This window comes from Zophobas morio, unplaced genomic scaffold, assembly GCF_036711695.1.
Source record: "Zophobas morio isolate AGI-343-1 ecotype UQ-CSIRO unplaced genomic scaffold, CSIRO_AGI_Zmor_V1 ptg000011l, whole genome shotgun sequence".
NCBI lineage: Eukaryota > Metazoa > Arthropoda > Insecta > Coleoptera > Tenebrionidae > Zophobas > Zophobas morio.
In genome coordinates this window covers 2,614,348-2,628,127 of record NW_026972116.1, presented here as the reverse complement: position 1 = coordinate 2,628,127, position 13,780 = coordinate 2,614,348, and the positions used below count along the sequence as shown (strand labels likewise).

The following is a 13,780-nucleotide window of genomic DNA, read 5'->3' as shown; positions in this document are numbered from 1 at the left end:
CGAATTTAATTTCAAATAAGAAAACATAATAATGAAGCATGGAGAAAATAGAAAGCTTTAATAATATAATAAAAGTTGGTATTTTCCACCAATATGATTAGTTCCTCCATCATACCCACACACCATGATTGTGATTGGTTTACCTTTTTGTGTATAAGTAGATCGATCCGACTAGTTAATTCAACAGTAACTTACCTCTACTAGTTGTCACACCACACATAACATAGAATCAGTGCATATTTAATGATAATTTTACCTGGAAGGTTATTAGTGTAGCCTCCATCTAGAAGTAGATGACCATCGACAGGATCACATAGAGGTGGCATGTATCCAGATAGAGACATAGATGCACGAACGTACCGCCACAGAGAGCCTACGGAAATGCGCTCACTAAACTACATGCCTTTTTTACAGGGTCCTTTCGTTAGCTGTTTTACATTGTTAATAAATAAATACAGTTTCCTGTTATGGACAAACATTATATGCACAAAATGTATATCAATACAAAACAAAGCGACAGGTTGACACATAAGCTTTTGGACTGATATGAGGTATTTTTAAGATGTATGCCATGAATGTCACATTATATATGATGACACGGAATACTTTGTAAGCTTTATTAAGTGGGCGTTCACACGACATACTTAGAAGATGAATGTAGCACAAGTCTAGAGTTAAATCCCCTCGAAGAAAAATGAAGCAAAACAAATTCAAGTGTTTTACACGTACGAACATTTGGATTGAGTATAACTAGAGTGATAAGCCCGGAAAGCATAGAGACGTGGGTTCGACTCCCACCGAGGCATAACATTTTTCTCTGCTTACCTACAACACAATCGTTTCAAGGGTTTCTGAAAATTTAACTTTACGCTCTACTTAAACAGATTTGTAGTTGTCCGAGGTTTATTTACTTTCCAAATTATGATTGTAAGGATCAATTGGAATTTTAACTGAATACCATATTCGTTGATTGAACAATTGTTAGATCAAATGCGGTTTAAAGATTCTGCAGCTGGTCTTGATGATGCTGATGTTGTTTTGTTACGAAGTCATTATTTTTTATACAATAAACCCCTTTTTATATGTTATGTACGAAAATGCACTATTAAAATTAAAAATTATTAATTTAATATTTAGAAGTTTATTTTCAGCTTTGGGATTTAACTCCATACTTTTGTTATACTGCAGATAGCAACATGCAGAAGTAATATTACACAGAAAGGATAAAGTAGAAACTAGTTAAGTAATAAAATAATCTCTGAGTCCAAAGTTTAATAAAAAAGCATGCGTTCTTTGTTAGAGAATCGACTAAAAGTATGGAACGATTAAATACATTGGAAACAATTTACTGCCACTTCTAATTCTTCGAATTTTTGTCATCAACTGTTCATGTTGAAATTAGTTTTACTGTCTTAAATGTCAATATAGGTATACCACTGCATATAAAAAAAAATCGATACGCTTAAGATGCAGAATTAAGAAGCAATAACTTAAAAACAGATGAACTTAGATTATCATCATTGTAGTATTTATTAACTGAGTAACGCAGTAATAACTGCGTAATAAAAAATTGGTCTAAGATTATTTAGACAGAACTTCCCTCGCCGTTAAAGTATCCAGCTTTCCCAAACAATTGTAAAATATGATTTTGCAAATTTTATTTTCTTATGCAAGTTAAAATAAAGATATATTGGTGTAGTGTTAAAGTGAAGGTAAAAAAGCATGCTATGCATATGTGTCAAGTGAATTTTTCCATTACAAAATTTTGTAATAGCGTGATCAACATTTTAGCAAAGAGACATATATTACTTTGGATAAGCGCAGTGTAATATTAATAATAACAGTGCTGTATTCCCAAATTTTCTGGAAAATAGGGCTAGCCGTTCTCAATTTATTTAATTCTTTTTTTTTTGAGTCACTTGTATAAGTACATTCTAAAACATTATTACACTGATAAACAACAAATAGAGACTCATATTTTGCACATTTTGGATATGATTTATTTGGTAAAATTTTGAGAGGATGTCATAAACTGGGGAGGGGGGAATAAACAGATAAATTTTGATTAACGATTTACCCTGCTGACGATAAACTTTTAAGACGTTTGCAATATTTCACGGCATTAGGTTTTATCAGTTTCAACCTTAAATTGTAGAATGTTATAAAGTTTTTATTTGAATTGTTTGAGAGTAAAAACTCAACACGGGATCATAAATTACAAATGTAGGAGTATGTTATTTTATATTTACAATGCAAAATTTTTGACGTCATAATATTTTTAGTGGGGATGATTAGACAAATTTTGGTTAGTGTTCTACCATCTACACAATATAGTCAAATACATGTAAAACTTGCCAAGAATTGGTCCAGTAGTTTTGGAGATTATCTGTGTAATAAAAGTCGATCCAGACGGCAAACAGACAGACAAACAGATGGAATCGGGAAACTTATTACTTCCCGAGGGTAAGCTAAGGAAGTATAGTAATCGAGTCCATCGGCCGAATTGCCAATTTCATTTTTTTTTCGTGGGGGGCATGAAACGTCGAGAAAACATGAAAGTAGCCAGATGGGCTCTATTATAATACTTTTTTAGATTACACGCGGGAAGTAAAAATGGGCCACAGGATAACGACAACTATGGCAGTGCGTTTCAAAAAACCAAGTATTGTATTAGAATAAAAAATAAAAGTCAACGAATCACGGATACACTTTTCAACGGGTCGGAAAAGCCTGAAAGCGCTCAGTAATGAAACCATTTCCGACTAGGGGCGCCACTGTCAACTTAAACTGTGTGAGTATCAAAGTATCTAGAATTAATTTAATAAAATATCAATTCTGCAGCGCTTACGAAGTGTTAACACTTTACCAAAATAATTCGTAACATTATGAAGGTAGTTTTTTTAAATCACTATAATGATGCTTGTTTTATTAAATGATTCTGAATAAAATAGTATACAAACCTCGGTAAAAGTACCTTTCCTGTGTCTTTAGAACTAGTTCACTTCAAGGCTGCCTCTCGGTAAATTATAATTCTCTCGACAGGAATGGAATACTTTCCGCCTATGTATGTAATACAGTATTAACCAGTTCCATACTTTTTAACAACCCAAGTAAAAAATATTATTTTCGATTCACTAAATTTCCGTGTCATCATTTGTTTTTATTTTTGGCATTAATATGGTGACTGGAAATTCTATAAAAAATGGTTATAGATTTACTTCTAATAGGATGTAAATGGTACCAAGTAATAAAAAACTATCGTTCGTCAATCGATAAATCAAAACAGTATTGATATAATTTTCACCTATTTTTATCATGGAGTTATTACCATTGGTAGCATGTATTAATCATACATCCCCTTCCCACCACCGCTTATAATCTCCTTTTTTCTACAAAATAAAAATCGACGAATTACAAAAAAAAAAAAAAAACAAAAACACCATTATCAAGATCACCATTCTAATGCCATCTTTTTAACGGTGTGCGAATGATTAAAATAAGCTTTTCACATTTTTCCCTATCTAATATACATACCATCGTACAAAGTACTTGTCTCTGATTTTATTTACAATCAAGAAAAGAAAATTTGTGTTTTTAGTGCAAAACATATAGGTTAACCAATCACAATTTATACATTCATCTCACACACAATAAAAAAGTGGATGCAACAAAAACAAACAATGAAAACGAAATCTAATGAAGGTGCTAAATGTCCGTGATGAACGAGAAAAACAATGCAAACCAAGGACTGGGCAAAGACGATTCGCCACACATCGAGCAACTTACCGTGGGAGTGTAGTCTCATACAAGATGCTGTTATATCTGTAGTAACTGTGAAATATGGTAACCAGAGATCTTCTATGTACGTGTCTCCAAATGTAGCCTTAATAGTTTGGTTGAAATCACGACCGCTAAACATCGACGTCATTGGGTAGGTCAAATCCAGAATTTGGCGCCACCATTGCGTCATTTTCTACAACATAGAAACAGATGACTTTTGAGTTCATGAAATCAATTTTGGAATTGTTATCTTGGAGCTGAACCACCTAGTTGTTATGTGCACAGTAAACCAATCAATCTTACATACAAGTATGACTAGTACTTCAGTGTTTCAAAAATTTGGTTGCTCGGTAGTTGGTTACCTTAGACCACTCTCTCGCCTTTTGTGTTACAGTGGTGATGTTTCTTTCACGGCACCACAAAGCTCCCATGAATGCACCTATACTGACGCCGCCCACCATGTCTATAGGTATTCCTGCTTCTTGAATTGCTTTGATCATACCGACGTGGGCGGAACCTCTAGCTCCGCCTCCTCCTAAAACGAGTCCGACTGACTTACCCGTTAACCACCTTGCTAACCGGGAAAAGTCCGAGTGAATGTTGGGTTCCGATTGACACACTTTTGAATATAGTTCATTCTAAAGCATAAGAAAAAAATGCCAAATTACAAACAATAGTGAAGTATGCTGTAATGGAATATCTGAATCTTTATAAATTAACATTGCAGTCTACAATACTGATTCAAAACGGGTTTTATAATAACTTACTATTCTATACAGAGATTTTCTCGAAAACATTCTATTGGGGCTCAAGATATGATGATGCGATGACACCCAACTCCTCATATTGATCCAACCAACCGTATTATGTGGTTTACCGTCTTCTCTATGTAACAAAATTAGTTCCTTCTGAGTTCTCATAGCTAACCTCTCCACTTCCTTTTCCACTTTTCCTAAACTTGGATGGTTTTCACCCAAACCAACAATTAAAATACAATCCGCTTGTCGAATACACCTTTGCGTCCAAACGCTGACTGTTAAATCGCATTGGTACAATGAAATTTTATGTTGGTCTTCTTGTTGAGCCAACCATGATGTTAAGCGATATTCGTTGTTGGGATCCATTATCGAAGGACCCAAAATTTTACGGATTATGTCCGAAGTCAGTCTTAATGTTGGTCCTTGAAATACCGTGGTTAAAATAAGCTTAAAAGACACAATGAAATAGTACCAATGGCACATAAACAATGATACAGTTCGTATGTAAAGGCCGTTAATGGTACATCGTCGGAAGCGGCCACTATTGCTACTGTTGAAAAGTTCATTTGCGAAGGGCGGCTGTCTACTGCCGAACTGCTAGGGGTGTTCATGGTTATGCTAGGCTTTTTCCAAGAACCTGTGAAAAAATATTTACTTAAGTTTAAAATTATATATCCTTATAAGTGATAACGTATAAAATTACAAGGTGGAACATAGACATGTTTATATAGGATTAGTTAAAAGTCCGGGAGTAATCAATTTTTATTACTTTCAAAGTGCCTTCTTTAAATTGTCATGTATATATGATACAATTTACTGATAACGTTTTAATTTTTTTTTGCACTTCTTACACTGGAAATGACCCTAACTTCATGCAATGCTAAAGAATAAACGCTGAGAAATATTATGGTTTTTTGCAATAAAAAAATGGTCTCATATAATTTATTAGACACATCTTCTCCTGAAAAAAAAAAAAAAAATCCAGTTATTCACAAAAAACAATATAGATAGAGAATACTAACCGTAGTGTACCGCGCGCTGATCGACCAAGCTGTGAACAGTTCGGGAACGTCGGTGGTTCTTATGTTCGTATAAAATATTAGTAAACAATTGAGTTTTTTTAGGTAAATCTGGATGTCTACGGTCAAAAATTCAAGGCGGATATTCAAAACCACAAGTACAGATTATTTTATAAAATTTAAACAGCATTTACCATGGAAAATTTTGAGATAACATCATCAAATTGTTGGTGTAACGATCCGACAAATTTTCTGACCTGCATCTATACGACATTCCTAAAATATTCATAAAATTTGGCAACAAGCAGTCCAGTAATTGCGGAGATTGTCTGTGTAAGAAATAACGACACAGACAACACAATAGAGAACAGCCGGAAACGCACGACATACTTTTTCATAATGCATGGGTCATGAAACGTCGAGGAAACACGAAAAGTAGCCATTCGAGGGATGTACCCTATTACAATACTTCCTTAGCTTACGTTTGGGAAGTAAAAACACACAATCAAGTTAACGTTGAACGCAGTGATAATGTTAATTTAGGCTGTAATAAATAGACACGGGCAAAAGCATATTTGCATATTCTAAACTATTGGGCATATCGAACTCAAACTTGTACAGGTGTTTTTTTTATTGTTCCTCTTTTCAATTAAGTAATTTTTACTTTTCGTATACCCATACATATATAACGGCATATTATACGTATATATAACTGTATATTTTGGATTTTTACTGTGTATAATTGTCTACTTTATACATAATTCACATTTTTTGCAATTTTTTTTTCTTAATGATTTTTCGAGTGTTGCTTCAGCAGGGCAGGTAGTAAACTCACGTAAGTGTGCAGGTACCAATGATACTGCATAAATCCGATTATATTATTTGGTATTTTTTTACATGGTTGTTTCTTGATTGACATGTTTAATTTGTTAATACTTTTAAAGGTTAAAATTTCGGCCATAAGAGTTTAAAGTAAAGACCAGTTAGTGAAAACCGACTTCCGCTTTTGAAAAGTGTTTGTCGAAAGTTCTCAATAAATCACTTAGGATTATGGTAATGATAGCAGTTTATAAAGGGCTTCCAATAAACATTTCGCTAATCTGCAGGTGGCAATTTTAAGCCGAATTATTTATTTTTGTTATGAAATGTACAATATGATCAATTTCCCTACTTCCCGCAAGGTGGATGTAAAAATTTAGTGAATCAGTTCTGGCTATTCCAGTTTGCTTTCGTTGAGATAGTTCTTGTATCACAGAAACTGCAAAATTCCGAAAGTTGGGTGTTCAAGGAGTGCACTGAAATGGATTAAGTCACATAAGTGTTTTACTTACGATGGCAGGGTTGTTTTCTGCACAATGTGTGACAAACCGACAAGTATTGAAAAATGATTAAGACCCCTTATTTCCATCGATGATTGACTACTATTAGTAAAACCTAATTGTTTGTTGAAATTGTTATTTTCGGCACCTAACAAAATGATGGACTCAATGACCTTAATCACACATATACCAAAAAGAAATTATGTATCATTGTTTTATTATAGATTACTGTCGGAAAAAAAAATCAATTGGACCAGCATCTTGGTATCGAAACACATCGACGGAAGGCCAATTCTCCTCAAGGTCAATCTAAACAGTAATTACTGACATCTTGCCTCGAAACGAACACCACAAACAACTTCAACAGAGTTTTGTGCAGGATGATGTCCAGTGTAGCATTCCATTAAATAACCTCGATACTCCACAATTCAAGGAGGTTTTTGTAAAAAAAAAACAAAAAAAAAACACAAAGGAAGTTCTGGTGTTAAGAAGAACAACTTCAAGAAGTTGCAAACCCCAACTCTGTGAGGAAAATTAAGGAAATGAATTTTTCATGAAAACGTGACAAGATTAGATTACACATCTCTTCATTTAAAATTGTTTTGATATTTTTATCAAATTTTTAGTGCAAAAAAAACCTTGGCAATCATATTTTTTAATGTATTTTTTTCTTCTGCATTCGAAAATGAGAAAATACACAGGTCATGTTATTCAAAAACCTTAAGTTAAGAGTCATTTCCAAATAAAACGTAAGTGTAAAAGAAGTTAAGTTTAGTTTGTGCATGTCAAATTAACAAAAAATCGCTTGGAAAATAACAAAGACAATTGACTGTTCTGGGACTTTTAACTAACCCTACACGTATTTATTTTTAGTAAATAAAAATTATTTTTATACCAATACTAACAATCCGGCCCGGCTTCACACGGGTAGCTAGGATCATCTGTCTGGCGTAATTAAGTTGTAGATGTATTCATAAATTGAACAGAAAATCGTGGTCAATATAAAAGGTAAGAACAACGATTTCTGACCAATGAGTGATTTTTGTTGGGTTTATGAATAACACTTTTGCGCGTTTTTTTAAATTAATTAATAGTTGAAACTTTTTTTTAATTTGTCCAAGACTTTCATTAAACCTGTTAAAACATAGAGATTGGATTTAGGGTACCGCATAACGTAAAGTCCATTAAAAATTAACACCACCTTTGTATGTAATAGTTTAACTGAGATTAAATTAGGAAAGATTTAAAGAGGCGTTTAGCGACGTCTGACTGGCGTAGAGTCGGTCACGTGGCACTTGTTACAAATGTAATCGCAATCAAATATTTAACTGAGATTCTATAAACCGGGTCATGTAGTTAATTAAAAAGTTACTTACCTAGAATCCTATGTCCTAACAAATTAATCAGTCTTGTGACAACAATAGGGTACTTTAACTTTATGGCATTAAACAGCCCTTCTGGTAGTTTAGCCAGTTCAGAGTCTCTCACAGCAATCACAGTTGTACTCCTTTTAGTATGCGTTACCATTTCCACCTACAAATTTTAATTTTTTACAACGCACAATTTATTGCTCTGTACACCACATACCACTCCAATAAGGTCACCTTTGCCGTATTCACCAACCAATTCCTTTTTACCATTTTTATGAGTAATTACAGACCTCAAGCGACCAGACAAAACAATATACGTAGAGTCGCTTTCGTCGTCTTGTCGATACACCGCACGTCCCGACTCTATAAACAACCAATCTAGAGCAAAATCTACCTGACGGACAAAAGGTGACAGCCTCTGAACAACTGAATGTGCGACGTAAAGGACGATATTTGGGTGATCTTTCATCATTCTTACATGAAAAGAAAAATTAATCGTGAATAAAAAAAGCTGGGTAAAACTAACCCATAGAATGCGTTTTTCGAAAGTAAAGCAATTCGGGTGAAGTGTTTAGCCCTGATTGTGAAGAAACTTGGTTCGCCCGTTAATACAGCAAGACCTCCAACAAATTCTCCATGGTAAGCTGTAAACATGTGAACTTCATCATCTCCTTCCGTCACTTTTTGAGATACCATTAAGGCTCCAGAAATAACGAAGACTAGAGCAATGTCCTAGAATCCAACATTAAACGAAAATTATACTCGTTTAATACGCACTTTGTTAGAATATTCTTTCATTAAGTAAGTACCAGCAGCAACTTCTCTAATTTCAATTTTTCCTTTCAACATATCATCATCTTCGAGTCCCAATTCCTTAACAAACGCGTCAGTTGCAATTTCAATCAGAGTATCTTCGTCAATGTTATCAACGGAGTGTCTCTTTTTTTGCAAATTCGCGACGTCAGGAGTCTACAATTCTTATTGTTATTGCGATGCTAAACCAACGACAAAGTAATACCACATTTGCTGTTGCTGTTTCTGCGTCAGCAACCATATCTGGGGTATTTGGTGAAAAAGACTTTGAATCCAAGCTGGACCTACTTCTTCTATGTCCAGGAACTGGGATTGGTTGCGATGCGTTATCTACGGAACTAAAAGTTTCTTTTACTTCTTCGCGTTTTTTTTTCATTGGAGAATTTGTAGCTAACGGATTTTTACTGTTTTTGGTTTTTGGTCCTTGTTTGACTAGTTCAGCACTCAGTCCAAGATACTGATGAAGCGCTGTGAAAGTAACGCGTTGCAAGCGTACCATAATTACTTGTACCACACGAATGAAAATATCTGGATATTCACGGAAAATTTCTTGGAATGCGGACATTGGTAGTTTAACTATTGTCGAGTCTTCAACTGCTTTGGCTGAAACAGTTTTGTAAGGATTTGTGTAACCCTAAAATTACCACAACATTATACAAGTTTTCGCATTTTCCGACACTCACAGTTAAGACATCAGTAAAACTAAGAAGAGACGTAACAGATTCTCCTGGTTTTACTATTTTAAGTGATAAGTTTGTGCTGTCGTTTGAAGTTATAAAAACATTGAGTTTGCCACTTTGAACTATGTATACGTTTTCGTCGGAATCACCTACAAATGTCCTTTATAACCAGTTATATTACGAAAACAGAGATAAGTTAGAAGACTATTTAGTTTGCATTAAAATCTAGTTACGCGTGCGCACCACAGTTTGGGGCTCACGTATATCTAGAACTGCAAAAATTTATAATTCAAAAATAGTTGTGAAAAAATAATGCACAAAATTCATAAAATTTTAACCAGTCATTATGAAAAAAAATCACAACTAATGCGCGCAAATAAGGGTCGTTTTTAATAAAGATTTATTTAACAATTTGATGGGATGACGCCATCAACTTTTTGATGGGCTCAATATATCAATTGTGATATCTATGCGTAAATGTAAAAGACAAATCACATTGTCGTTTATGAGATAACTTTCGTAGACTAGTTTTTTAACACATCTTTTGAAAATATGCGCTTCTAAAAAATAAACGAATCTTTGTAAAACAACATTGTTTCATGTCGTGAATGTCAAATGAAATGAAATGAATAACACTACTTCCTTTTCACATTACATACACAGATAAATAAATCTGGAGGATAAATTTCACAAATTATCTTAGAGATTAACATTAGATTTTTTTGAAATTATAAGATACTAACTTTGGTTTAGAAAGTAACCATATTATTTGTATTTGAGTTATATTCTTATATATTAAAATTCCTGATGTTAAAAAATATGCAGTATTGGAGTTTTAACTCCTTTCTTTTCGTATTATACAACACGTATACAACGCGCGTGGGAATAGGATGTCGAACTCGACACCGACACTGGCACCAGTCTGAACTGAGTCTGAACATACTGATATTTACTTCGCTTACCCAGCTATTATTGTGCCGCCACAAATGTAATCATGGCGCGCTGGATCGCCGGGCGGGTGATAATCACTGAATCTAATCGTCACTTATTCCATAAATACAATTAATGAAAACGTAATTAGTAAAACGATTAAGTAAATGAGAACGGACATTAACAGCAGACTGCAACGAAGCAACGTTATTCCATTCTCAAATAAACGAAGTGCAGCCCGTAACTGTAATGAATTTCCATCCCGTACGAGCCGTACCGAGTTTGACCTTGCCTAACCCGACGGCCATCCGCTATCTAGTAATCATAGAAAGAATATTATGTCCTAACCTCCCTTTTACATCATAGTTTGCTTTTTACTGTTGTACTGTTGTGTATGTACATATTTTTTTCATGATACCAAGTAGTGAAAGTGAACCACCAGAAACTGAGAAAAGTCACAACAAATTTAAGTAAGTAATGTTGATTTTTTTTGTAGATATCTGCAAATACTTTAATCAGAAAATTTGATAATAAGCTTTCTAATATAGAAATTAACAAATAATATCCTTTATATGACTAAACGACTAAATTAGGTACAACAATTGATACCGTTTTCACACGCTTTATTACTCATTTAAGAACTGATATTTATATCAGTCATTTTAGTCACTATACGCCTGTATTAAATGATAGGGATAAAGATACTGAAGGCGATAAGGCTATGATTGAACAGTAATTTGTATTTTAAATCGAATAAGTTATAAATACTACTCTTGCATTTGTAAACATTTACTTATTACTTTACACATTGTACTTTAATTTTTTTTAAAACAATATTATTATAATAATTAATTATGAAATTTCTATATGATAAATAAATAAAAAAAGGTATATTTTATAACAAACAACAATTGACAATACACGAAACCCTTTAATTAACCCAATCATCAACGTTAATCATCATTTTGTCAAAAAATACAAATGCAACATATTTTTAGTTTTTAATTTTTTAAGAGAAAATTAATGACTTCGCCGCGTATATGTGTTTAATTTATATAAATTGACAATGCAGAGTTAAAACTCCATCCGTGCGTCCCTGGCTCGACGCACTCTTTTTTTTTTAGTTGTTCAACGATTACCTCAAAAACGGTTCGTTCAGTTTTCATATTCAATAACATTCTTTGGTGATCAACCGCATATATATCATGAATGCAATGTTAATGTAAAATCCTCAAAAATAGTGGATATGACATATGATTTTATTATTTAATTACGTCGTAAGTGGATTATGAAAATGTGTCCAAAAATCACCTGAGAAACCTTAGTTGTCGTTCTGTTTTTAAATGTAGTAGCTAAAGTTTCAAAATTTTGACAAAGTATAGGCTTTTGTTGCAAATCCACTTTGTAAGCAAGTTTTGTCTGTGACTTTCAACTAGTTTTTACTTTCTGAGTGTACGCTAAAGAAGTATAGTAATTGAGTCCATTGGGCGAATTGCCACTTTTTATTACAAACTTTGCAGTACCAACTCCAAACCATGGCCAAAAATTACGTTATTTTAATAAAAGAAAATTTATAACAAGCAATGAAATTCAATTAGCAGAAAATGTGGCCTATAACTGTTTTTGTTTTTTCACTTTTTTTCTTTTTATGAATTTTATACATTACTACATACCTATTCCATTCGACATAAAAAAAGAGTGTATTTATCAGGAACAGGCAATCCCACACATAATTTCAAAATTAGGTGAAAGATAAGATTAAAAATGTATGTAACAATTTTTGAATTTTGTGTTTTACCTATTCTAAACAAATAAGCTCCAGCATCAATATTAATAATTTCCGTATGTTTACAAAGTTTCAAAAAAACTGGTTTCTCAAAATGTCCAAAAACTCGAATACTCTGTAACATATATAATGCATCTGGTGGCATTCTATCGTCACTCAACATCTCTTCTTGCAAATATTCAACTGGAGGTTCCAAAACCTACACAAGAAAAGGTTATTATTATTAAATGTAATTTATGAAAAATAAAAACAAGTAATTCAATTATGAAAATTAAAAACACTGCTAAATTGGTGTCGTATTCACGTAATCAAAATTAAAAAGTCAGTAATGATAACAAACAAGTGTTTTTAATTTTATACTATTAAAACGATGTTTCAAAACATGGCCTCGCATATCATGACTTTCACACGTTCTTATGTAACGCTCTGATAAACGCATTTGGTTTATGTAAATACCTTCAGTTGTTCTGTATCCGTTTCCTTCTTTAGCTGCAGTATCCTCCGAGCGAATTTCATTACCATTTTTCTTTTTCTACCCTGGCCTGAATTTCTAACTTGACCTGAAATATTTTTAACTTTACGCAACATTTTTCGGCCATAAAATAACGCCTTGTCTCTTTTCCTGAAACGTGTGCCTTGTTCTTGAGACTTTAATTCTCGAGCAAAAAGAGCTAAGCAAACGATAAAATATATTTAATACATTGAAATAATGACAAATAAATACAATACCTTTTCGATGACATTTTCGAATACAAAAATATGTTACAGAAATTATTATGGCTAAAAGACCCGCCAGGAGAACAGGCAGGACCTGAAAACCCCATTAAATAGCAACATGATTTAAATACATAAAGTATGACCCAATTAAAAAAAATGGTTAAAAAATATCCTTCAATTAAAAAATCTTTGGATTTTTTACCTGGTACGGTTCATGAGACACAAAATGTGTGAGCACATCTTCCAGCCAAGTTGCCTTGAAAGCTGCTTCAAAAATTCCACTGTTTAAGTCATAAACCGCGTTCAACACATCCATTGTAACAAAAGCATGATATAAAAGGAATACCCAAAGCAGCAAAGCTATTTCTTTGTTTTAATCTCGTTGACTGATTATACTGATACACTGAACTGGATAATCCAAAATCACTTATTTATCTGTCAAAGTCAAATACAAAACAAATTGCGCAATGGAAACAAGGTTACCAACCAAAACGAATATGTCGTTAAAACTTAAAATACACTAGAGCTTGAAAAAAAATTGGCACTAGCTGTACCATACTTTAAATTTCAAGGTGTCGCATTGTTAAAACTAAATATATCGCCACACG

The 13,780-nt window shown here is 33.2% G+C and overlaps 1 protein-coding gene across 4 annotated transcripts in view; it reads right to left on the bottom strand.

Moving 5' to 3' along the window:
- The window catches only part of LOC135126672 (neuropathy target esterase sws), a 16,296-nt gene extending 2,516 nt beyond the window's left edge, over positions 1-13,780 (bottom strand). Inside the window, exons 1-16 of one of the 4 annotated variants that reach the window (XM_064052729.1) lie at positions 13,660-13,779; positions 13,375-13,607; positions 13,185-13,266; positions 12,912-13,126; positions 12,468-12,654; positions 9,743-9,888; positions 9,265-9,693; positions 9,024-9,215; positions 8,773-8,978; positions 8,464-8,719; positions 8,253-8,409; positions 5,011-5,175; positions 4,548-4,960; positions 4,143-4,418; positions 3,787-3,973; positions 257-373 (exon numbers count right to left, since the gene is read on the bottom strand). In XM_064052729.1, coding sequence (XP_063908799.1) covers positions 257-373; positions 3,787-3,973; positions 4,143-4,418; positions 4,548-4,960; positions 5,011-5,175; positions 8,253-8,409; positions 8,464-8,719; positions 8,773-8,978; positions 9,024-9,215; positions 9,265-9,693; positions 9,743-9,888; positions 12,468-12,654; positions 12,912-13,126; positions 13,185-13,266; positions 13,375-13,488 — 3,142 coding nt within the window. In that variant the 5' untranslated portion in view covers positions 13,489-13,607; positions 13,660-13,779. Of the gene's footprint in view, positions 1-256; positions 374-3,786; positions 3,974-4,142; positions 4,419-4,547; positions 4,961-5,010; positions 5,176-8,252; positions 8,410-8,463; positions 8,720-8,772; positions 8,979-9,023; positions 9,216-9,264; positions 9,694-9,742; positions 9,889-12,467; positions 12,655-12,911; positions 13,127-13,184; positions 13,267-13,374 lie in introns of all 4 variants that reach the window. The other 3 variants (XM_064052732.1, XM_064052733.1, XM_064052731.1) reach the window with 3 other exon arrangements.